Consider the following 26,431-nt stretch of genomic DNA (forward strand, 5'->3'; position numbering starts at 1 on the left):
ATGATGAAAGTATGTGAACACTTTCAGGTGCTGAAGGTGACTGTATCTGTAAGGAGGAGGTGGAGAAGGAGGAGGCGGAGGCCTTAGCCAAGGCCTTGGAGGTGTCCGAACACCAGAGTCCCATCCCTGTCGTGCCTGGCCTCACCCCCACTGCCAGGGAGGAAATCATCACTATTCGCATCCAGCCTGACGTAAGTCTTGTTTTGGGTGTGGTTGAATTGTTGTAATGTTATGTAAAGAGAAATGTTGGATGTAGCTGTGAAGTAGTGGACTGTACTCTCTCAGCACAACAAGGTTTACAGCCTAGCAAGCATAATCATCTCTAACAGTCTGTACTGCAAACATGGGGGCCGGGTAGCTCAGTTGGTAGAGCTCTGGACTTGTGATCCTAAGGTCACAGGTTCAAATCCCGGCAGGGACAGACACAGGTCATCTTTATGTGCAGACTCAGAGACAGTATCCATGTCCCACCCCCTTGTCACCACAGTGGCATATAAAAGACCTCGATCATACTGCCATAAGTGCAGGTGGCTGATTACATCTAAACACGCACACACACACCTGGTAGCGCGAGTCTTGTTGCTGCTAGCTTTCCACTGGGAGGAAGCGACTCGAATTTCCCAGCAGTAAATGAAATGAAATGAAATGAAATGTTGTTTGCCTTGCAGGATGTGGATTCCACCAGCAGCTTGAAGTCGCTGGAGGGCAGTGGTGGCAGCGGCAGTCCTCAGATCTACTACGAGGGCCTGCACTGGGTCAAGGGGCCCTTGCTGGGCACAGGGGCTTTCAGCACGTGCTACCAGGCCAAGGATGTGCAGACAGGGGTCATCATGGCTGTCAAACAGGTCACAACATTATTTAGTTTATTTTTTTAGCAAGAGTTTGATACCATCAGGGAATTAGTCAAGTTTAGCAGCTTCCTGTTGAATATCCGCTTGTGTATGTTCATTTTGAAAATATCCTGGGAAGGCGTTTTGACGGCTTACAGGAAAAGTTTATTAAAATGGTTCCAGATCGATGAAATGGTTATTGACACTGGCCCTGGGTGTAGTTATAGATTGCTGTGTATAGCTTGTGTGTGTGTGTGTGTGCATACTATATTGTTTGCCCTCGTACCCCGATGTCAATACTATATCACTTATTCTCCCACATTTTCTTTTTGTCCACCTCCCTATTACCTAACAGAGTCTTGATGGAGTTAACAGTGCCTTAAAACTCACCTGCATACAAAGTTTTTATCGTCTTCCTTCGGTGGAGAAGCTAATATCAATCATACCCTAACCTGCAACAATGGTGTTTTACAGATTTCGTTTTGCCGCAACTCGCCGACAGAGCAGGAGAGTGTGATCGAAGGGATAACGGCCGAGATCCACATGATGTCTCGACTCAGCCACCCCAATGTGGTGCGTATCTTGGGGGCCACCAAGCAAGGCTGTCACTTCAACATGTTTGTGGAGTGGATGTCGGGTAGGTCTCGTCAGTTACAGTACTTCTTCTTCAGCGTTCCACAATTTTTTGGTTACGTGTGAGCTCGTTTGCCCATTTGGGTTCCCCACACTATACTCTGAGAGCATAGTCAGCTCACTCCGCTTTCGTTGAGTAGGCATGCTGGGTATTTTCGTGTTTCCATAACCCACCGAACTCCGACATGGATTACAGGATCTTTTCCGTGCGCACTTGGTCTTGTGCTTGCGTGTACACACGAAGGGGGTTAAGTCACTTAGCAGGTCTGCACATAAGTTGACCTGGGAGATCGGAAAAATCTCCACTCTTAACCCACCTAATTGGGAGGTCATGAGTTCGAATCCCGGTCGCTGCCGCCTGGTGGGTTAAGAGTGGAGATTTTTCCGATCTCCCAGGTCAACTTATGTGCAGACCTGCTAGTGACTTAACCCCCTTCGTGTGTACACGCAAGACCAAGTGCGCACGGAAAAGATCCTGTAATCCATGTCAGAGTTTGGTGGGTTATGGAAACACGCAAATACCCAGCATGCCTACTCAACAAAAGCGGAGTGAAGCTGACTATGCTCTCAGAGTATAGTGTGGGGAACCCAAATGGGCAAACGAGCTCACACGTAACCAGACAATTCTGGAACACTGAAGAAGAAGAAGTTAAGGACCACTTTTGGACAGTCCCTCAGGTAATTGTTATACACAGGTTTGACTGTATTTGGTTTTGAGCATTGTTTGGTGACCACTTTACAAATAGTTCTTCCATCAACATGTACTGACGGGTGTGCCTTGGAGAAGGTAGATTGCTGCATTTTTATCTCCCACAATTCCGAGAGGAATGGGTCACGTGAGATAGAATGCGGGAATACGTCACTGAACGAATGGTTTTCGTCCTGTGAAGACGTGTTGGTGCACTGTCTATCTTTTGCTTTGCTTTCATTTTTCTCTAACCTTTCTCTGTACAAGTTTTAGTTGTAGGTTAGTTGAAGTGTATTGACTATTTTGATTGTTTATCATTGTGTCAACTTGCAAGGTAAGGAAACAGTTTGGATTTTTCGGTGTTTGTTTGTTTTTGAACCGGGAATGCGTCGTTTCGCGTATGAATTTTATTCGTCGAAGCTAACACATGGAAATGTTACTGGTGTCAGTCGGCTCGTTAATTGTTTTTGTACGTGTGACCTACTAAATTTGCGTCAGTCGAGATCGTTACTTGTTTTTGCATTTGTGACCAAAGGTCAGTCGGGATCGTTACTTGTTTTTGCACGTGTGACCTAAGGTCAGTCGGGATCGTTACTTGTTTTTGCACGTGTGACCTAAGGTCAGTCGGGATCGTTACTTGTTTTGGTAGGATGACCTATTATATTTGGCAAAACACTTTATTGTCCATTAAAATGTTACATAAAAATGGAAAATTTTCTTCAGCACACCCTGCCTGCCTGTAAACGATTATAACAACAATTAGACAAAAGGACAACACACATAAAACATAAAACAGCTGTTTTCTTTTTTGCATTACTCAGACCTGGGAACCCATACGATTTTGTCAGATTTTGTATGCTTGAGTTGATTCAATGATTGTCTAGAATACGATCAGTAGAAAAAAAATACGCCGAGAAAAATGTCTTTTTTTTACAAGCGCATCCCAAAGCTGATCCAGTATTTTGACACATGATTACAGGTTTATTCAGTAAACATTGAAAGAAGCATTTGTTTTAAATGTATTGGTAAACTTAATTAACGATGCGACTGACGCGTGCAAAGCATGTTTAAATCATGGATGTTCAAATACTTTGTGGAGTACGCTCATTTTTCTGAAAATACACCAAGGTTGTTTGAGAATAAAGTGCAAAACAGGGGTTCCCAGATCTGATTACTAATTTTGCCATGTTCACAGATATCATTTTGCTGTGTTTCTGCAGGTGGTTCTGTGTCGTACCTGCTGGGACAGTACGGGGCATTTACAGAGTCCGTCATCATTCGCTACACTCGACAGATCCTCCGAGGCCTGGCTTATCTCCATGACAGCCATATTCTGCACAGAGATCTCAAGGGTACGAGCACAGCTTTGTTTACTAGTGTTTTCTGAGTGATGCGTGTTTTGGTTTGGTTAGAACTGTTGTTGTGTACATTTTTCAGACTTGGCGATTCAGTGCAAAGTCAGCATTAAAACTTCTTCTCACGTACACTCGTATGACCTTTTTTACCCCGCCATTTGGGCAGCCATACACGGCTTTTGGGGGAATCGTTGAAACTAATATGGACAGAAAACTTTTTTGGTCAAGTCATGTCAAAAACGATATTGTCTGGGTACCTTTTCACACCTTTAAAAGGAGTAATATGGTTGGCAAGGGAAGAGCTTGTTGTTCATAAATACAAAACTCTTATGCCTTCTGGTTGGATTTTCAGCTCTTGTGAGTATGATGGCTTGAAAAGCTGATGAAGAAATGTGGAATGTTAAATGTTCAAGCTGTATGAGATGAATACCGTTTGCACACATGAGAATCTTCAGGCTTTTGGCTGAAATCAAACACTCTTGTGAGCTCCAAGACATAATTTCAGAGCTGTTATTATGCTCCATCCTCAGAATTAGTGTATTATTTTGGAACCATGGCTCATTTTCAGACTTTTTCATGTATCCTTGTTCCCGTGTATGGGTTTGGTCTGAAATGGCTGTGTTTTATTTGCTGATCAGTGTATCTTTGTTTAATTTGCTGATGGGTGAATCTTTGTTTAATTTGCTGATTGGTGAATCTTTTTGCTGCAGGAGCCAACCTGTTGGTGGACAGCACAGGACAGCTGCTGAGGATCGGTGACTTCGGGGCGTCGGCCCGTCTGGCGTCACAGCACACATGTGCTGGGGAGTTTCAGGGTCAGCTGCTGGGCACCATCGCCTTTATGGCACCAGAGGTCAGTGTGGTGTCATCGTTCGGTACATTGGAACCCCCCCTTTTAGGAACTCCAAAAATCTGAGAAAAATCAGATCTGAAAAGGGTGGGAGTCTTAGAATGGGTGTACATATACAAAGGTTATGAACAGAAAGTCTGAGATAAAAGGGAGGGAGTCTTAAATTATCAGGGGGGAGGGGGAGGGGGGGGGGTCTTAAAAGGGGGGTATAGGGATTAGTAAGAGCTGATTGTGGTGGAGATGTCAAGAACCAAATAGCTTAGGTTGGGATTGTATGTGTATACATGTTTGTACTTGTATGCCATGAACTGTCCAAGCCAGTGGTATGCCTGTAGTAATGAGTATCCATGCTTAGAGAGTATTAACATCTGTTGGATACTCTGAAATCATCTGTTGGATAATGTTCATGCTCAGAGAGTATTAAAATCTGTTGGATACACTGATATCATCTGTTGGATAATTTCATACTGCAAATCATCTGTTGGATTATTTCAAATATCAATTATCATGAACTTCCAAGCTGGTTGCATGCTAATAGCAATTGGTATTCATGCATAGAGTGTATCATCATCTGTTGGATAATTCCATACTGCAGTACAGAGCCTGCTGTAATTTTAAATAACAGATGTTGTGAGGAGGAGAGTGTTGGGCGAGCTTCATTATGTGCGGGGCAAAGGGTGTGTCATGATAAAGATAATCACTGCCCAGACTTGAGGTAAAAGACCTTATTTCTGACACATCTTGGTGAGTTATATTAATGTTTACCTGCCAGGTGTTACGAGGGGAGAGCTATGGGCGAGCGTGCGACGTGTGGAGCATAGGGTGCGTCATGATTGAGATGAGCACCTGTCGACCTCCATGGAACTCACATGATATCTCAAACCACCTGGCACTCATTTTCAAGGTGAACTTTGTGGGTGTGTCTGTGTTTATTTATGTTGTGAACACGTGTTATTTTGTGCCATGTTTCTATGACAAATTGTCTTGTTTACAGTCTGTAAGATGTTTCTGAATTTGATGATTGATGCATTGAATAAGACATTGGTAGCAGAGTGAGCTTACATTGTACTTAGTGTAAAGCTGAAGTTCAGCACACATAATAGATGTGTGAAAGTTAAAACGGGCTACCGTATTTGACGGATTACAAGACGCACCGTTTTATAAGCCGCACCCCCAACTTTAAAAAAAAAAATTGGGACGAGCCACGTATAGGCCGCGTCACTATATTAGCCGCCGTCGAAAAAAATATAATCAGATCGTGTCAATCAATCAAAACAACCAGGCAAACGAAAATACGGTATTTGGCGAAATCGGCTCCGAGAATAAACAAGTGAAACAAAGAAGAAAAGTGAAAAAGTTTGAAGAAAAATATCACACACACAATTTGTAACCAACACACACATGTAGTCCCGCCCAGAATAAGCTTTTCTGGGATGATTTACGACTTTAGCGCACATTTCGAGCAGACGAAAACACAACATGGCGGCTCTCGCTCCTCCAACTATCGCGAGACACAAAAAAACGAAATCTCGCACGCGCGAGATCCTGATACATCCAGTGTTTCTCTGTACGTTATCTTGTCACGACGACTTGTTGACAAACGAAGATTCGCGAAAGAAAGAGAAAAGCGCCGCGTCTTGAGTAGAGAGCTAATAAAGTACCGGTAACCGCTAATCGAGCGAAATGAAAATCCGCGGCGACTTCCATTAGGTGAATGCTATTCAAGTTTAGGTAACGTTTTAGCCGCATCTTTTTATAAGCCGCAATGCGATTTTATTTTTAAAAAAGTCGCGGCTTGTAGTCCGTCAAATACGGTACATTTTAGATTTTTAGATTTCAGTTGCTAACACTAATGCTACAAATGGTCGACCTCAAAAATGCTTTGAGCGTAAATTGGAACAAGTTAGTATAAAACAATCTGCAGATAACAGCTTCTTTTTTTTCATGAATTGTGAATGTCCAATGGTGGATATTCGTGGTGATTTCTGGAATCTGTTCTCTTAAAGTGTTTGTACTCTCACCTGTATGTATTGACACAGAATTCACTGTGAATCTTTGGGTTACAGGGCACTTTGTCAACACATGTCTGCCTGCAGCCAGACTTTAGTCTGGTTACAGCCTCTGCTGTTCTTTTGTGGCTTTTCTTTCTGTATTCCTTTGTGTCTGTCGGTCCTTCTGTCTGTCTGTCTTTCTTGTTTTCTTTCTTTCTTTCTTTCTTGTTGTTGTTGTTAAAACTTTGAACAGTTTTTAGATTGCAAACAGTGGACTTGGGTTTGTTTTTTTAGGTTCTGGACGTGCATGACAGTAATAAATAAAAGATCAACATTTTAACTGGGAGCCAGCAATGTTTCATTTCAGAGTCTCAGAGACGGCTGTCAGTTGAGTAAAAGTACTGCAAGAAAAGTGAGTCTAAATGTGAAATAGATTTGGGGGTTACTGTCCTCAAGTATTTTGTTACCAGAGCTGTAGAAAAAAAATGACAATGAAGTTATTTTAGTGGACAGCATGACAGCATTTTGTCAGTACTTTTTGTTAGGTTTCTTTTTCTTTTTTCAAGAGTGTCTTTTCCTTCTCTTTCTTAGATCGCGTCATCAGTAGACCCACCGCCTATACCAGAAAACATGTCGCCACCGGTGCGCGATCTGTTGCTTCGCTGCCTAGAACAAGACTCCGAGTTCCGCCCGTCGGCCAAAGACTTGCTCATGCATCCTCTCTTCACCAAGTACTCCAACTTTTGACCAGTGACCAAAGCAGCATACCAGTCCCCAACAGCACCGATCAGTCAACGTCCAGCGGTCATCGCATGAACAACTGTTCTGTGAATTGTGACGTTGACCTTTGCAGCTTCATCTTGTGTTCCATATCAGGACCAAGAGGAAAAGGAACACATTTTGTTCCCTCCCTTTGGAGATCTCGGTGATTTCTTTTTTGAAGAGGTTGTTTTATTTTGTATGTCCCACATTTCGTCTTTCCATTTCCTGGGCATGGCAGGGGTAAGCTGTAAGTGGCTTACTTCGTGTGCCAAAGGAAATGTTAATGTATGTTCAACCATACATCACGAGAGACAGCGTATGTATGTTTTAACATACATACAGAAGGGAAATTTACGTATGGTTTACCATATGAAATGGACCAATAACTGAGAATGTATTGTCTGTGGTTGCAAGGGAGGTGTAAAGTCATGCATGAACCTGTGAGAAGGTTTTCCATGATATTAGTTGAAACAGGAGGCAGCGTACAATCAGAGGGTTTATCTTTTCACTCTTTTCTTTTCCTCTTGTGAAATTCTAGTCAAAACAAGAAATAGGAAAAAATGAAGAAATCATTGAATAAGCCCACATGAAGAAAGATTCCACTCAAATCAAAACTATGCATCAAGTTACGAAGAAATAAATCGTTGCATGAACGCACAGGAAAATAAATGATGATAATTTACACACACTAAGCTTGGAAAAGATACCTGAACAGAACTAGGCAGGAATCCTGCACAGCAGTTCGCTTGGGCTGTTCAAGATAAAGGGTGAGTGTGGCAGGCCCTGGGAGCAGGTCGCAGCTCGCAACGCACTTATACTATTACACAGGAATATCCTTCAGAATATATGTCCCTGTTTGTATCACGATGCGTACTTAGCGACTGTCAGAGTTGAGATATGGAAGAAAACTGCTGAAAGTAGGTGAAGGAAAATCAGCAAGATCTTAGCACACACACACACAAAATAACAACATAAAAGAATAAAATGTTTTATTGATTTATCTTGGGCCTAGCAAAACTTGAGATGCAGTTGAAATGAAGACTAGGGAAAACCAGTTTGGGCTGTAGTTTTCATCAGGTGAACAAATCAGTTCAGGAATCGGGTTTCATGGAGAATTTTATTTAGCAAACAAAGTAGATGAACGAATATGAGAAAGAGTTTCATAGAGAAGGAGATCATTGTGCAAAGATGAACCCTGTGGTTGGGGAGTGCCACCAACAAACATATCACTTTGTGATAAACATTTCAAGTATTCACCAGATTCATCCCACCGAGACAGACACTTCATTCACTTCAGTTTGACTATAAACTTGCACTGTTAAGGCATAATCATGCCTTGAGGATTGATGGTTTTGGATGTTGTCCTGACTATGGTCTTTTTCACCTGCTGTCATATTTAGGACTCTGAGAACGACAGATCTTTCAGAAATTCAAACTTGGGACAGATTCTTAACCCCACAAAAAAAACATTTTGCATTGACTGTTACTTGGAAAGAGGTTCACATTGTTATAGAAAACAAAAAAGATGGGATATTTTTTAAATGCAAATACCTTTTCTATTATCAACATTCATTAATTTGTTGATAAATGATAACAAAATAACAGAACTTTTCGATCAGCATTGCAACTGCTGAGTAAAATATCTACACGATAAATATTTTGGAGAAACAAATGGAAATCAAGTAATAAGTATGTACTCAAGTAATAAGTATGACAGTGGGGATGAAAATGGACTTCATAGTGTGAACAGTGTAATGTTGGTTTTTATGAGCGGCAACGTTCAAATTATTTTGCAGGGAATCCCAAAGCATTCCACTGATGCAACGTAATGATACGACTTTCAGCATTAAATGCTGAGGGAAGTCTCAAAATCTCTTTTGACGAGACTTTCCACGAAGTTGACCCTTTTTCTCGGACTGAGCAGTGCAAGACGAAGACTTTTTTTTCCTAACATTTTGTTTTTCTCAAAGTCATTCCAAGTTGAACGTACATGAGCTTTCGTCGGGTCCTTGTGTACAGATGTATTTCACTGAACGGAATGGCGCGGTTGCTAGTTAGCATGGCATCTAGGTGTGTACAAATGGCATAATAAATTCAAAACTACATAGAATATTACACACATAGCATTTCATTTTTTTTCTTTCATTTTATTAAAAGTCCACAACGCAAATTTGAGGCATCAAAAAGGAATTAATCAACTCGTATTAAAGAAGCCGATTTTGGGCAGCTATTTTTTTTTAATTACAAATTTCGTTATACTTGGATAAGGTTGTCCATTTTAGATAGTTAGGAGAAAAAGAAGTACAAAACGTGCCTTTTTATTGTGGATATTCTTGCATTGCTCTAAGACAGAGGAAACACACTCATACATATCTACTGCTGATGCAGGTTACAAATGTCCCAGAAGCAAATGGGTTCATATTTATGCCTGGATTTGTATTCAGGGTGACTGTGAGAATGTTTGTATTTTTGATGTGTGAATGGGAGATAGAGAATGCGTGATTACCATTGCACAACTGTTGCATGATCAAAGTGGTACCAGTGATGTTAGGCCCCTGCAATCAGAGGACACCTTCCGGTAAAGTACACTGTGGTCCGTTTTTATATAAACTGGACTGAAATATACCTGTCATGTCTCCCAGTAAGGTCATATATTGTACTACGTTGCAAGCCCCTGGAGCAATGTTTTTATTAGTGCTTTTGTGAACAAGAAACAATTAACAAGTGGTTCTATCCCATCCCCTCCCTTTCCTCGTCGCGATATAACCTTCGTGGTTGAAAACGACGTTAAACACCAAATAAAGAAAGAAAGAATACCTGTCAGGAAAAGACGCCTGCGATGTAGGGATATTTTTGAATGGTCCCTAAAGTGCATAACTCCACAGGTACCACCGTTATTATGAACACTGCGATACATTAAACTAACTGAACTTGCACAATTAAGCTACAATGACTGAAAAAAAATATTGTTGTCAAAATGCTGAAATCCAAACATGATAAAGACTTTTTGTGTGGAGACGCGTGTCAATGTGAAGATTGATCTCAATACATTTTACTTGTTAAGAATTATGTGCTTGCCCTCTGGCAAATATACTTTCAGCATAAAGTGTTCAAAGGATGCATGAGACTGAAAACGTGCATTTAGCTGAATTTTCACAGCAACATTTTCTTTATTGTGATGCAAGTGCCTAATAGCATTTGAATGTTTGTAATATTTTAATCGAAGTCTTCCAGATTATTGTTGTCCGCTTTTTTTTTTCTGAAGAAAATTGCGCAGGGTGACAAGGGTGATAACTGTCAAACAATCATCATGTAGTACTTGTACTTACTTGTACCAAATTGTATTAAAATAACAGTACTTATTTAAATTGCAAGTGTTCACACACATATCTTGTTCACTTGTGAAATGAGGTGAAAATGTGCATTTGCGGTATTGAAAGTGTGAATGGGTATTTTTTTTTACTTTGTACAGATGTTTTTTAACTTGCGGGTTTTCCCCCACATGTGCCAAGGTTTTTCAGACGTCGTCTTTTTCAGCACTCTTCACACTAAGAGTGAATGAACTGGCTTTTAACTGTGCATGCACCTCTGAAAGGCTTACGCTCTGAAACGTTTGTGCCTTGTAACAAAGTGAAGAGTTTCTTCGTATTAATGCCTTGAACGGTGTGGTGCAATGTATTTTGATGTGATTTTCTCAAACACACTCTGGCTCACGTTAACTACTAGTCCTGATTTTCACACACTTGTTAACATTACTTACCAAAGTCAACCAGTACCTGTATTTAAAAGATTTATCTACCTGAACTAAGAGAGATTACTACCAAATACTTGTGGCATTATCGAAATGTATTTGAAGATCTCCACGTCTTTCCTACTGGCTTTTGTGTACCTTCATTGTACCGAAATCACTAACTCGGTTGCATGCTGTACAGAAGCCATGATGTGCAAGAGCAGAGACTTGTATGACCAGGTGAACAGAAACGTACATGTACATGTACAATTTGTGTTTTTTTACCAGTTGAAGAGAAAAGTACTTGTACAACAGAGTATTTTGCCCTGAACATGATCAACAGATTAGTTGTTTGCATGGCACACTTGGGAAATTAATTTTTTCTTTGTGTTTTCATGTTCAACACAAAGCATACAAGTGTTGATCTTTTGAAGGACTTTAAATCGATCACGTGGCAGAATTTTAATTTTTTTAAAGTAGTGTTGGTGTACAGTAGTTTTTCCCTGTGTGTGTGCTCCCTAGATTTAAAAGCTCAGAATTCTTACACAGCATTTTACTTCTTCCTTTGCCTCCTTTACAAAACGTACTCCTTCTCCTACCCCCATCCCAACCTGAACCAGACCTTCTGAACTAGAGTGGTGTTTGTGGTATGTTTAAAAACAGTCCTATTTTTCTTTCCTTTCTTGTGGATAAATATTGCTTAAAAAATTAAAAATTAAGATGAATTTCAAGAGTTTTAATCGAAATAAATAAAGAATTAAGAGAAGTGCCAGTGCCAGAAACAGGACGATTTTTCTTTGCTCTGTGCTAAGGCTGGGAAGTTAGGTTTTTGTCTTTCATCGAATGGTGTAGAATTTATTCTCTCGTTTCAGGGAAAGAACCCGTTATCATTAAATTTCAGAAAAGAAAAGTATGAAAAGGTAGAAATGATAAAATAAGATTTACAAAAAAAACTTATCACTATGCCTCTTCACTATAACTGTCATTCTAAAGTACTAGACAAGGGCGATGTTTTCAAACATACCATTTTCACCACCCCCTTGTACCCTTTGTGTGTTCAAGCAGCTCCATGGTTGTGAAAGTTGTCTCTTAATTAGCCCCAGTAGTATTTGTTAAACTAGGTCCCAGGTTGTGATGATTTCATTCACTCAGAACAATCAACATTCACAGCTCATATCATGTTGGTTTTGTATGTCTCTCTTTCTCCACAGAACACATCACTGGTGGCAACAGTTAATGACTGAATTTGCAACCAGCGGATTAAAATTAAATACACAACTTATATTATATAAGGTTTTTGTTTGGTTTTGGTTGATAGGAATGTGAAACTGAGAGAGTGTGCATTTGTGTATGATGGTGACATGTCCTGTCTGTTTGTAAAGAGAGTGAGTGTGTCTGCATGTTGCCAGAATTAACTACCTTGTCACACAACGCGCAGTGCTTACCACAGCAAGAACATTCATATCACTCACACCAAGCACTCCAAAAAGTCAAACTCAAGAATGTAACAACAGCAATCATTTTACCGAGTGCTTCATGTATGTACCAAAACTAACATACAATTCCTTTCAAAAAACATATGCCTTAAACGCTGTGATTGTACTCTTGGTAACAATGATCATAACTTAATAGCATCGAATGGAATGATGAGGCAGGGACTGCTGATGAAGTCAATTTTTACATATTTAACTGCAACAAATGTTCACGAGTTGCAATCATTTTCTTCTGCCACCACTGGCCTTGAAAACATAATTATTACCTTGTTGTATCTAGCGAATTGAGAAAAAAGGAAACCTCAAGAACTCTGTAGGAGACATTATTACAAGTTGAAAAACAAGTCAAACCATAACAGTCAATGCCTTTACAACTGTAACAGCTCGGACATCAACTGACCGGTAGAAGAAACCCACTGAATATTTGATTCAGCATTCAAAAACTGAAACAAGTTTGATTTTTACCTGAAGAAGCTGTCCGTTTTCTACATACGGTGAAGCAAGAACATAGGGGGGTCAGTATGTACCTTAGCGTGTAAATAGGTACATTATAGACAGCCTGGTGACTTTAAAACAGGCTATAGAAAACTTGAAATTAGTGACTAGAAAATATGCTGCTTGCAGATTTCAGTACACTCATTCATCAAGTGTGACAAAAGCGGAAGAAAGCATTTTACAAATTACAGTCAGTTACTCGCTGCATCGTTCAAAACATCTACATGGAGAATAATAAGCATAACACGGTTCATACTCACTTTCAAACTAAACAGACAACAAAAAGCTTAAAGCAAGTCAGTGGCAACAGTAAATAATACCTCTAAAGTTTCAGACATACCATGAATAAATCATGCTTCATGATTGACAAATCTCACATTATTTGCCATTATTCTGAACCATAAGAACTGTAGCCTCAAGAAAAATGTCACCAAAGCTTCTTAACAATAACCTTCTACTGTAAAAACTGCTCCAGGAAAATAAAAGACCTTATAAAAAGAAAATCTGCGTAATCTCAAACTTTGGAAATTTGCCATCCATTGATCATTCAGGCCCAAGGAGGTATGTGGAAGCGAAGACCGTGGTAAGACGGAGAGACATTTTGATGAAACGCCAGAGAGGGTGGTGACGTTGCGTTTGTGTTCAGTTGGCTTTAGAGAAGTAGGCCTTGCTTTCCTTCACTCCGGGCTTGATTGTGTCCTTGCCTGGCTTCCATCCAGCGGGACAAACTGCAACAAAAAGCATATTGTTTTCATTTTCATTACTTTATTGTCCCATCGCTGGGAAATTCCGGTTGCTTGAGCTTCCTCCCAGTGGAAAGCTAGTAGCAACAGAAGTGTGTGCATGGTTTGGTGTCATCAGCCACCTGCACTTATGGCAGAATGACCGAGGTGTTTTATGTGCCACAGTGGTGGAATATAGATACCGCCCTGGCCCAGATTCCAACCCGTAGATCACAAGTCCAGTGCTCTACCAACTGAGCTACCGAGCTACTTGTGTCACTTCATGCACAAGCTTGCTGCTTAAGCCAGGAATTAGAGCCATCGCTACGACCTACAAAGTTGGTCAATGAAGGGATAACATCTTTTTCCTGAGAGGAAGTTCTTGCTGCCAATTAACTTAAATAACTTCTGCAAGGATGTTAGTTAACTTTCTCCCTCATAAACCTGTTCATGAGTGAGGCATGCAAGCTGTGTGTCTTCTGCGTTCATGGGCAAATTAAACGAATACGAATACGAATACGAATACGAATACTTTATTATCTCATACAGAGAAATTTCAGTGTGGTGCACATTAAAAGACAAAACAAATAATAAGACAACAGATAAAAATACCATACGAAGCATACTACACTCGCGCACGCATATGTACACTAACAGGAATAGTAACATGATTCCAAATAGGTTAAAAGTTTAACGCTAAAAACTATCATTATCACAGGACTAGATATGTCATTGAACAATATTTATCACAGGACTAGTCATTCGAGGGTTATCACATTCATTCATCACAGAAATCAACTCCCACATACTCTCTTGTTTTTAAGAGCGTTTTATTTTGTGTGTATGACTGTTTTCCCCCTGCCATTCAGACCATTTTCAGGGGATGCTGTCTGTGTGTTTCAGGATCATGTCTCTCAGCCACATCAGAATCAGCAAGTCTTAACTTAAAATGTCGCTTAATGTATGAATCTTTGCGAAGTTAGTAAGGGTGGGGGTTGGCGAAAAACAACCACCAGGGATATCCGAGAGAGTGATTGACCTTTTTGAACATAGGTAACATCAACAGATGTAATGAAAGACATGAACTGTCTCCAGCAAAGGCTTTGTCCATAAATGTAATTAGTACCAGGGTCGAAAAGCCTGTCTTAAATCCAACGTTCAAGGATAACCTTATACGAATTACTTCCCTTGGGCCAGTCTTCACAGTTTGGGCAAATGCACATGTATGCAGTTGCAGTGTATTTCATCATGTTTCCACATGAATTTTCACTGAAAAAACCAACACTTTGTGCCTCCCATGGAGGAAAACCTAAGCTGGTACTGATATAACTGCAGCAGAAGTTAGAGTAAAATTAAAAAGATAATAAAGTTGCAAAAGTGTACATCAGGTATAGATAAGTAATTTTACTATCCATTGTATCACACACAAAAGTTTTTTCTGTGAGGAATATTACTTGTAAATGTCCATTAGTAAATAAGACCGTGCATTATAGTTACCTTCTCCGTGCTTGTCTGTGAACTGGAAGGCCTGGACCAGTCGCAGAGTCTCATCCACAGAGCGGCCCACAGGCAGGTCGTTCATGGTGATCTGTCGGAGGTTGCCCTTGTCGTCAATGATGTACAGAGCTCTGAAAAGCACAAAAGAAAGCTATGAATCCATGCAAAACAGTAAACTAGAATCTAGAGAACTGCAAACTGGCAAACAGCTTTAACAGGCAATGTTGAGCACTGCACAACCAATGAGGATTCTTGAACCTGACACTATTATACACACTAACAGTTCATAGAAAACTCATTCTCCTTTTCTCTCCAGATCCTACATTGTATTGAGGAACCTGTTTTCTAACAAAAATCTTTTTTTTCCACCGAGACTAGTAAAGTCCTGGCCAAGCTAAACCCTTTGATCGAGACAGCATGGTGAAAGAAACCATGAACCAAATATTGACTAAATGTAGAGAAAAAAGAAGAGCGCCGACCTGTAAGCAATGCCCTCATCTTCCTTGAGACAGCCATACTGGCGTGAGATTTCCAGCGTCTTGTCGGCCATCAGAGGGATGTTCATGTTGCCCAGACCGCCCTGCTTGCGAGGGGTGTTGATCCTGACACCGAGAACAAAAAAATTCAGGAATGAATACAGTTTCTCAGCTAATACACACAATGATGCATATGCACACACACACACACACACATACACAGAATAATATAGCCACTTGCACACACAGATTACACACACACTAAACACACACCAAAAGTTGACTTTTTATAAATAGAGGATAGAGGACTAACTTGCACACCCACCGTAATCCGAGTGCTATATACATGTGCACTCACTCCAAAGATACACACTAAAACACCTAGCTGAAATGGTGAACTGACAGCTCAGCGTGACTCAGATTTTACCAAAGGATTTTAACTTCCATCAAAAAGGGGGAGCACACAAAAAAGCATCGAGCAGAGTGCAAGTACCCACCATGCTAAATGTGAGAAAACGCTGTCAGTGGAGGCGCCTATGACTTCGCAGTTGATGGAACGGAACTCCTCTGCTCTGTCGCTGAAAGCGATGATCTCTGTGGGGCACACAAATGTGCTGAAACACACAAGAAACATAGAAACATAAGTAAATATTATCTAGCATCAACATCACCCATCTCAGCAAACTTCAGAATTTACTGCAGCGAAATGTCACAGGGAAAAATACAGCCTGTAAAACACATACATTTTACTGACATATGTTCGTTTGGTTTTATCTGTCTTTTGGTTTGTCATGAATATAATGTTTTACTTTTATTTGTTTATTGTTAAAATTCCAACCCAGTCTTTGTCCTCTATTGAGGCAGCTGAAAAAACACAGTTTGTGACTTCTTGTTTAAAATTCAAATACTTTTTTTTTATTCGAAGTGAAATGAATTCAACCTGCTGCATGACCAAATCATGACTCATGTTCAAAATACTGTTTGCTCCAAGTCCCAATATATTTCAGTCAGTTAGGTTTTTCTGGTGAGATCCTGATGAGTTAGAGCAAACAGAATGACATACAATGCAACCTGGGAATTCGTGATCTTCATGCCCACAGGCAGGATAATTTTCGAACTGGGGCCAGGGCAGGAAAATGAAGAAATCTCAGCGAATGTGTTATAAAATGCAGTCTCCTTAACACAACTCATTTTCTTCTTCTGCGTTTGTGGGCTGCAACTCCCATGTACACTTGGTAGAGTGGCCTTTTATGTATATCAACGTTTTTCCTCCGCCATCTAGGCAGTTGTGCTCATATTCTGGAGGATGCATGATGGGTGTTTTCGTGTTTCTATAACCCACTGTACTTTGACACAGATTACAGATCTAGGAACTTTTTTGTGCATACTTGGTCTTGTACTTGCGTGTAGACGCAAAGGAGGATAAGACAGTAGCAGGTCTAAACATAAGTTAACCTGGGAGATAATAAAAATCTCCACCTTTTACCCACCGGGTGCAGCCGGGATTCGAACCCAGAACCTTCCACAAGGAAGGCAAACGTCCTAAACACAAGTAAAATTTATGCTGTTGGCGAAACTGTACACTTTCTACTGCACATATCTGCTCCTCACCGTTACATTTCTCATTCACCTTTGATCTTGAAGCGGAACCCCCTGATTAAGACCCCTCCACCTCCACCTCCGTTCAAGACTTCCCCCCCTTTTAGGACCTTGCTTTTCTGTTCGTCAACTCTGAACAAATGTGTACATTGAAGACTCCTTCCTTTCTAAGACCTGTATTTCTCTGACTTTGAGGTCATAGAAAGCAAGTTCCACTGTACTTCTTCTTCTTCTGCGTTCGTGGGCTGAAACTCACACGTACACTCGTGTTTTTTGCACGAGTGGAATTTTACGTGTATGACCGTTTTTTACCCCGCCATTTAGGTAGCCATACGCCGTTTTCGGAGGAAGCATGCTGGGTATTTTTGTGTTTCTATAACCCATCGAACTCTGACAATTGGATTACAGGATCTTTTTCGTGCGCACTTGGTCTTGTGCTTGCGTGTACACACGGGGGTGTTCGGGCACCGAGGAGAGTCGGCACACAAAGTTGACTCTGAGAAATAAATCTCTCGCCGAACGTGGGGACGAACTCACGCTGACAAGCGGCCAACTGGATACAAATCCAGCGCGCTACCGACTGAGCTACATCTCCTCCCTGGTTCTACTGTACTACCTCCCGCTCCTATTCCCAGTTGTGTACAAGCGGCTGCTTTCAATGGGCTGCTTTCAATGGGCGGCTGCTTTCAATGGGCGTATATACACACAATATGGTGCAAGGACATAGCTGCACTAGGCAATGTTGACTTGGGTGATTCTGCACATAGTTGCTTTTCCTCCTTTTTTATATTTAGTCAAGTTTTGACTAAATATTTTAACATCGAGGGGGAATCGAAACGAGGGTCGTGGTGTATGTGCGTATGTGTGTGCGTGCGTGTGTGTGTGTGTGTGTGTGTGTAGAGCGATTCAGACTAAACTACTGGACCGATCTTTATGAAATTTGACATGAGAGTTCCTGGGTATGAAATCCCCGAACGTTTTTTTCATTTTTTTGATAAATGTCTTTGATGACGTCATATCCGGCTTTTCGTGAAAGTTGAGGCGGCACTGTCACGCCCTCATTTTTCAACCAAATTGGTTCAAATTTTGGTCAAGTAATCTTCGACGAAGCCCGGGGTTCGGTATTGCATTTCAGCTTGGTGGCTTAAAAATTAATTAATGACTTTGGTCATTAAAAATCGGAAAATTGTAAAAAAAAAAATAAAAATTTATAAAACGATCCAAATTTACGTTTATCTTATTCTCCATCATTTGCTGATTCCAAAAACATATAAATATGTTATATTCGGATTAAAAACAAGCTCTGAAAATTAAATATATAAAAATTATTATCAAAATTAAATTGTCCAAATCAATTTAAAAACACTTTCATCTTATTCCTTGTCGGTTCCTGATTCCAAAAACATATAGATATGATATGTTTGGATTAAAAACACGCTCAGAAAGTTAAAACAAAGAGAGGTACAGAAAAGCGTGCTATCCTTCTTAGCGCAACTACTACCCCGCTCTTCTTGTCAATTTCACTGCCTTTGCCATGAGCGGTGGACTGACGATGCTACGAGTATACGGTCTTGCTGAAAAATGGCAGCTACTTGACTAAATATTGTATTTTCGCCTTACGCGACTTGTTATCGTCTTCTTTTGTGTGCGTCAACCTCACGTTTCACATGTGATTGCTTGTACCATGCAGTTCTCATTCTTGTGTGAAACCATGTGATTTTTCTTGTACACAGTATTATGGAAGTTGTGAGTGTGTGTGCATGCAGTATTATGGTTTTCATATTTGTTTGGTTCAGAAAGTGAAACAGTTTTTTTTTTCTTCTTTTTTTGCTTAACGCCCAGCCGACCACGAAGGGCCATATCAGGGCGGTGCTGCTTTGACATTTAACGTGCGCCACACACAAGACAGAAGTCGCAGCACAGGCTTCATGTCTCACCCAGTCACATTATTCTGACACCGGACCAACCAGTCCTAGCACTAACCCCATAATGCCAGACGCCAGGCGGAGCAGCCACTAGATTGCCAATTTTAAAGTCTTAGGTATGACCCGGCCGGGGTTTGAACCCACGACCTCCCGATCACGGGGCAGACGCCTTACCACTAGGCCAACCGTGCAGGTAGTGAAACAGTTAAAAGGACAGAAAAACTGGAGAGAAAAAAAGACTCAGGTGGAGTGGGGTTGATAACGTCAATTCTGATAAGTTTTTACTTACGTGCGTGCACAGACTACACCCCAGACCTGTTTATTCACCTAAATGGAACTGTTGGTGTACTTTTCACAGAGACTTAGTGTATTTTCAAAATATTGAGTGTATTTTCTTACCAGGTAGAGGTGCTTGTTAATCATGTGACCGACATAAAACTGTTAGCAGTGAAATTCTCGTCATATCACGTACAATCCCGTGAAAATATAGACGAATCGTAAGCGCTAACCAAAGCAAACCGGATTTTATCCATGGCCAATCGCATATATACAACCCACTATCAGTTTAGAGACGCAATAAATAAAAAAAGTTTTAATCGTCGTACTTTCTTATCAACCAGCGTATTTATCGTATTCTTGGAAACTTGGCGTACAAAATACGGCAAAATAGTGTGAGTAAACAGGTCTGATACCCACAAAAAACACATTCAATATGAATACATGGGTGTTACTCTTCCGGCTTTTGCCGGATTTCCGGTTTTTGAAAAAATCTGAAGCCGGAAATTCCGGTTTTCCAGGTATTAAAAAAAAAAAAAAAAAAAAAAGCTTCGTTTCGCTAAGTTGAAATAACGAGCAGCGGTTCCGATTCGACTTTTGACACCGGTTCGCGTGCTTTCTCGGTTCGCTCCCTTGGATTTGCCGCCATCTTGCTTATTATGATTTGGTTTCGTCGGTGTCCAGAAACTTTCTTTCAAACTTGAGCATTTTGGACCCCTGCCTTTCAGGTTTTTTGATTTTTCCCAGTAACACCCATGTGAATAGAACAGTCAAGAAACAGAGAGTCAGAAAGAGAGATTCCGAATAGGTCACAGTTTTACCCAAGTGATACAAACATGCATGTGCACATAACTTATTTTGTTCTACAAAGAAATGTTGAGTCACACAAAAGCCTGATAAGAGGAATGAGAACACTTTCTTACAAATAAGTTTACCAGCAGTCCTCCCTCTAACAATCTGAGAATCTAATCAGCACAGACACACCAAAAACATATAAGGTCATTGTTCGATTAACAGCTGAGAACATTTTTACTCTGCATCTGCAACAGTGCCAACTTCTTTCCTGTTTACAGCGGGACTCCCCTTTTAAGACACCCCCCCCCCCCCACCCCCCCCCCCCCCCCCCCAACTTTTTTTTTTATAAAGACCCTCATTTATGTTGTTCAGATTTTCTGTTCACGATCTCCATAAATATATATATATGTAACCTCAATTTTAAGGCTTTTTCCTTTTATTAGACCTAATTTTCTCACATTTGGGAAGCTCTTACATCAACAAAAATTAGGGGGGTGGGGGGAGGGGTGATTCCACTCTATTTCCCAAGAAGTGCCACCTAGAGTTATAAAGGCACATTACCATGAAAACAAGAAGGGCAAAGCCCATACGACTCACATGCTTGACCTCGACCTTTAGGGTAACTAAACCTAGCAATGACATCATACACTTAAGAACTGCTTTACACATTTTTCCTACCAATATACATGTGACCTTGACCCAAGGTCAAGGTCATCCAAGGTCATGCAACACAAAGCTGTTAATTCAAGACATAGGAAGTACAATGGTGCTTATTGGCTCTTTCTACCATGAGATATGGTCACTTTTAGTGGTTCACTACCTTATTTTGGTCACATTTCATAAGGGTCAAAGTGACCTTGACCTTGATCATATGTGACCAAATGTGTCTCATGATGAAAGCATAACATGTGCCCCACATAATTTTTAAGTTTGAAACAGTTATCTTCCATAGTTCAGGGTCAAGGTCACTTCAAAATATGTATACAATCCAACTTTGAAGAGCTCCTGTGACCTTGACCTTGAAGCAAGGTAAACCAAACTGGTATCAAAAGATGGGGCTTACTTTGCCCTATATATCATATGTAGGTGAGGTATTCAATCTCAAAAACTTCAGAGAAAATGGGAAAAATGTGAAAAATAGCTGTTTTTTAGGCAACATTTATGGCCCCTGCGACCTTGACCTTGAAGCAAGGTCAAGATGCTATGTATGTTTTTTGGGGCCTTGTCATCATACACCATCTTGCCAAATTTGGTACTGATAGACTGAATAGTGTCCAAGAAATATCCAACGTTAAAGTTTTCCGGACGTCCGGACGTACGGACGGACGGACGGACGACTCGGGTGAGTACATAGACTCACTTTTGCTTCGCATGTGAGTCAAAAAGGCATATTTATATTCCTTGTTGTACATAACATTGTAAAATCTGTGAATGTTTTATTAATACCTCGTTCAGTGCTTAAACAGAGGACAAGCTGCTAGGCCTTTTTTCTACATCCTATAATGCGCCAATAAAAAAGATAATGAAGAAAACAATCCATTGAACTGCACTTTAAAGTCCAAACAGATTCATAAAATATAATTGATTAAGACCTTGAACAGACATAAACGTAGTAATGTCTCCCATGTACACTTGGCGTAGTGTAGTAATGTAGAGCGTAGTAATGTGATAAACCTTTTAGTGGGCAACTCATCCAGTTTGATTTATCCCAAGAAAATAAATCCGCCAAAGTGGACTTGTTGCTGCTACTGTATGAAGCATTAAAGGATTTCATCAGGACATGAACAAAACTGACACAACAACTGAAAGAATTGAAGAAGTCAGCGACAGGCTGCCAAACATTTTATTAAGAATTTACCAAAACTGGTTTCCGTTGTTTTCTTTTTGTATTGATGTTAACAATAATCGACAGTCCAGAAAACTACTAGCATTTGAATGTCGTCAAAGGAAACCATAATTATTTCACAGGCTTAAAAGCAGTCTGTCATATATAGGCAATTATGGCAGGCCATTGCTAGATAGTAATGGAGTTGATAGTCCATTAAATTATTCTGTCCCGTTCAGTATTGGCGTTAACCGGTAATTGCCGGTATTTTACAGGTTGAAATGAGAAAATACCGGAAAATAATTGGCTGCCGGTATAACCTACAGGTTGATTTTTAGAACCACCTTTTTTTTTGCTGGTAAAACAACAAAACCAGTACTCTGAGTTGGACTCTTACTGGTTCCAATGACCAGCCTACCTTTTTTTTCTTGATAGTTTTCATCATAAAAGTGTGTGTACCTGAGTTTGAAAAAATATTAGCAACATCACTGCCCGTTGTGTGATTATCTCAATTGATAAATATCTATACATCATTGACGATAGTTGCATGACAATTGAAGAACATTTAAAACTGACAGCTCAGTAAAATCTTTCAGCCACTGAGCTAGCTTGTACGCATGTATAGGTATAGATGACACCATTAAGCCTGAAGGGCAAACAATATACAAGAAATAAAATCAATATCTGTATAATATATAGGTGGCAATTATTGTAGGGAAATTGCTGTAATGGAAATGTCATACATGTGTACTAAATCTCTCTCTGTTTCTGGGGTGATTCATGCATAGAGATGCAGATATTCTCTTGTGAGATTGTGGCTCATTGTAAATGACAACCATTAGGGTCACAGATGTTGAGGTGTCATTATCTTTGATCATACTGTCACAGCTGGAAGGAAAACATAAAAGCTGCTGCTAATTGATAAAAGGCTAAAGTATCAGGCTTTCTGCTTGTGAGCGGTGGGCATGTGTGTGTGTGTGTGTGTGTGTGTGTGTGTGAGAGTGAGAGTGTGTGTGTGTGTGTGAGAGAGAGAGAGAGAGAGAGAGAGAGAGAGAGAGAGAGAGAGAAATAGAAGGTTAATACTAAATAGAGAAAGAGACAGAAGGCAAACAGAAAGAGAGAAAGAAAGAGAGAGAAATCATTTTTTATGTATTAAAGGAGATTTCTATAGCGCATAACTAAATCATATATGATGTGCCCGCACAGGCATTGTATAAGAATGCATACATGTGCGCGAGCCGCATGTGTGTGTGTGTTTGCATGCGTGGGTGTGCCTGTCTGTCTGCTCCTTTTCTCATCATTTCTACAAGTAACTTTCACTTTTATTTATTATTATCAAAAACTGAATTTACTGCATATGCAAGACAGCTTTTTTCTTAGCTACTTTTTTCTTTACTTAAATAACAAGTCGTGGTCAACCCATGTCAATTATAGCTGCTCATCTCTTTATCAGCAATGTAACTACATGTATTTTGCCAGTCAAAACTTACATCACTTTTAAGATAGAGCTATAAAAGCCTAGTATCACTTCTAAATTACACTTTCCTATACTGCTTGATTTTGCTGTGTATAACTATTACTGTTAAAATAACTATACATATTACTTATAAATCTAGATAGAAGAAGAGTACGGCGTATTTGCCTTTGTCTCAGAATCGGAGATATCTTACTCATATCACCCTTAAAGTAACTATTCTACATGTACTTACAAATCTAGATGATAGAAAAAGAGCACAATATACTTGCCTAAGTGTACTGAAAAAACAAACGATTACAGTGGAACCCCCTTTTAAGACCCCCCAATTTAAGACTCCCTCCCTTTTAAGACCGTTTTCTCAGACATTCTGTTCATAACCTCTAGCTCTGTAAATTTACCCTCATTTTAAAACTGACCCTCCTTTTTAAGACCTGATTTTCTCAGATTTTTTGAAGTCTTAAAAGGGCCTAGGGGGGTTCTTAGTCTGTACTTAAGAATTTAGAGGAAAGAAGAAGAGTAAGATGTACTTGCCCTGGTTAGTACAGAACAAAAATTACGATTACTGTACCGGAAAAATAAGATAGAAGGAGAGGACAGTGTATTTGCCCTTATCTCAGAATCAGTGATATCTATCTTACTATTACCGGTAAAGTAACTATTTGACATGCATACTTACAAATCTAGAGGATAGAAGAAGAAGACGACATATTTGCCCCTGTACTGTGACAATTTGATGGTCTGGAATTCCCCGTTCACCACAGCCTGTCCGGTGAAGTCCGGGGCGGGTTTCTGGAGAGCGAGCTGTTGAGTCTGTGCCATTTTCTGCACACAGAGTATAAAAACAGTCCGTTCATTCTTCATTTCTTGTAAGGTTTCTATCAAACATGTGTTTGTGTGTGTGTGGGGGGGGGGGGGGGGGTGGCATTCAGTTTGTGTGACTGTGTGTGTGCATGTGACTGTGTGCGCATGCACATGTGTATGCGTGTGTATGTGGGTGTGTGAAGCAGAGAACATTAAACTATTAAAATAAAACCCAAAAGAAAAGCAATTTTTAACTTAGTTAAAGATAAGATGAAAAACCTCAAAGTATTTGTTATGTGATTGTGAGTGGCAGGGATGGCAAGGGGGAGTGGGATTGCTCTGGAATACAGAACGAGAGAGAGAGAGAGAGAGAGAGAGAGAGAGAGAGAGAGAGAGAGAGAGAGAGAGAGAGAGAGAGAGAGAGAGAGAGAGAGAGAGAGGGAGAGAGAGAGAGGGAGAGAGAGAGAGGGAGAGAGAGGGAGAGAGGGAGAGAGAGGGAGAGAGAGAGGGAGGGAGAGAGAGGAGGGAGAGAGAGGAGAGAGAGAGAGAGGGAGAGAGAGAGAGAGAGAGGGAGGGAGAGAGAGAGAGAGAGAGGGAGAGAGAGACAGAGAGAGAGACAGTCAATAGACAGACAGAGAGACAGTCACATAGAGGGACAGAGACAGAGAGAGAGAGACAGAGATAGACAGACAGACGGAGGGACAGTCACAGAGACGCAGAGAGAGACAGAGACAGAGTAAGAGAGCAGGAGAGAGAGAGAGAGAGAGAGAGAGAGAGAGAGAGAGAGAGAGAGAGAGAGAGAGAGATGCAAGCGTGCTTGAGATGAAAAATGTCAAAAGAACAAATCTACATGAGATTTTAATCCAAAAATATATTTAAGCCCTCACGATGTTAAAAGCACTAACCTTGCAAATGTTTGCACACTCAGCTCGAATCAGCACAACAATTTTATATGACAGGTTCTAGTAACAAAGATGTTCTCAAGACCCAAGCAATATGGATCATATGCCTCAACCCTCTTCTTTCTAAATTCTAGGTCAAGTAGCTTGCTATCTTTATCGTTATCATTGCCTGCATGGGGCCATGTGTCAACACAAAAACTATCCACTTCATTCTGGGTATCAGAATGATCCAGAGTGTGCGACTTTTATCACAACTATTGTCTCCTTGTAGTTTTATCTTGAGGTTCAGAAGTATTAAAAGACATCTATAGATGAAAGAGAAAAAATCAAGGGAGACAGACTGACAGACAAAACAAGGGACACAGACTCTGACTGACAGACACGTAGGATACAGAAAGGGGGGGGGGGGGGGGGGGAGAGACAGAGTAGAGATGAGAGAGAAAGGGGGTGGAGAGGGGGGGGGGGGGGGGACAAAGACAGACTGACAACAAGGCCTGCATTCAACCGGAGAAAACATTTAAAAACAATTCCCTCAGGGTAAAATATGTATGCAGCCCTGAAGCAAACCAGCAAAAAAGAACAATGTGGAAAAACGAGAGACACACACACAAACATACCATGTGTGCTCTTTACACAGAGAAGGGTTGAGTTAAACAGAATTAATAAAACGAACACCAATCAATATATTCCTTTAAAAGCATCATGTTTGACCGCTGCGCAAGAACTATATGTTCAGCTCTTCAATTTCTAACCTTCTCTGTCCCTGACAGAAATGTCACATTTGTTCAAGCTATTAGTGTGACAAGAACACATGCTGTCAAATGAGAGGGCATATTTGTGAATTACAGTATCAAACAGTGCAGAGTGCCAGAGAGAAAAGGAAACAAATGACACAAAGTCAAATCTTCCTTTGAAAATTACCTTTTATTAAAATCAAAGAGGAGCGTCTGAAACAACAAGAAGAACAACATTGAAATTACTCCTGACATTTAATATATAATATATTACCTTTTTCAAACCGTTTTCACTACAATGATTCTGCTGTAGATGTGAGGGTAACCGATGCTCCTGCTCTAAGCGTTTCTGTTGTCGCTCAAGCCATAACTCATATTCTCTCAATTTTTGCACATAAGTCTGATACATGGCACAACACTGTCATAGGCATTACATTTGTCCTGGGAATTCACTCACAAATGCCTTTCTTTCATTTGCTCAGTTCACAAATTTGCTGATTTCAGGTGAAGGGGTTTTGTCCATTCCCCCCTTCAAAACAAACACTGATTGAGTTATGTCCAACGTATTGGTAACG

The 26,431-nt window shown here is 40.4% G+C and overlaps 2 protein-coding genes across 7 annotated transcripts in view; one reads left to right on the top strand and one right to left on the bottom strand.

Annotated features, from left to right (window-relative positions):
* Positions 1 to 12,121, top strand: part of LOC138966768 (mitogen-activated protein kinase kinase kinase 1-like) — a 29,355-nt gene extending 17,234 nt beyond the window's left edge. For 2 of the 3 annotated variants that reach the window (XM_070339100.1, XM_070339101.1), the window contains exons 15-21: positions 28 to 191; positions 669 to 845; positions 1,305 to 1,467; positions 3,372 to 3,503; positions 4,217 to 4,359; positions 5,129 to 5,260; positions 6,939 to 12,121. In XM_070339100.1, coding sequence (XP_070195201.1) covers positions 28 to 191; positions 669 to 845; positions 1,305 to 1,467; positions 3,372 to 3,503; positions 4,217 to 4,359; positions 5,129 to 5,260; positions 6,939 to 7,094 — 1,067 coding nt within the window. In that variant the 3' untranslated portion in view covers positions 7,095 to 12,121. Of the gene's footprint in view, positions 1 to 27; positions 192 to 668; positions 846 to 1,304; positions 1,468 to 3,371; positions 3,504 to 4,216; positions 4,360 to 5,128; positions 5,261 to 6,938 lie in introns of those variants that run through there. The other variant, XR_011455758.1, reaches the window with a different exon arrangement.
* Positions 12,122 to 12,344: 223 nt separating this feature from the next.
* The window catches only part of LOC138966769 (peroxiredoxin-1-like), a 28,621-nt gene continuing 14,534 nt past the window's right edge, over positions 12,345 to 26,431 (bottom strand). For 2 of the 4 annotated variants that reach the window (XM_070339104.1, XM_070339103.1), the window contains exons 2-6: positions 24,096 to 24,241; positions 16,020 to 16,136; positions 15,526 to 15,648; positions 15,047 to 15,177; positions 12,345 to 13,555 (exon numbers count right to left, since the gene is read on the bottom strand). In XM_070339104.1, coding sequence (XP_070195205.1) covers positions 13,470 to 13,555; positions 15,047 to 15,177; positions 15,526 to 15,648; positions 16,020 to 16,136; positions 24,096 to 24,238 — 600 coding nt within the window. In that variant the 5' untranslated portion in view covers positions 24,239 to 24,241 and the 3' untranslated portion in view covers positions 12,345 to 13,469. Of the gene's footprint in view, positions 13,556 to 15,046; positions 15,178 to 15,525; positions 15,649 to 16,019; positions 16,137 to 24,095; positions 24,242 to 26,043; positions 26,070 to 26,130; positions 26,281 to 26,431 lie in introns of those variants that run through there. The other 2 variants (XM_070339105.1, XM_070339102.1) reach the window with 2 other exon arrangements.

The sequence above is a fragment of the Littorina saxatilis genome, linkage group LG5 (genome assembly GCF_037325665.1).
Source record: "Littorina saxatilis isolate snail1 linkage group LG5, US_GU_Lsax_2.0, whole genome shotgun sequence".
NCBI classification, from domain to species: Eukaryota; Metazoa; Mollusca; class Gastropoda; order Littorinimorpha; family Littorinidae; genus Littorina; species Littorina saxatilis.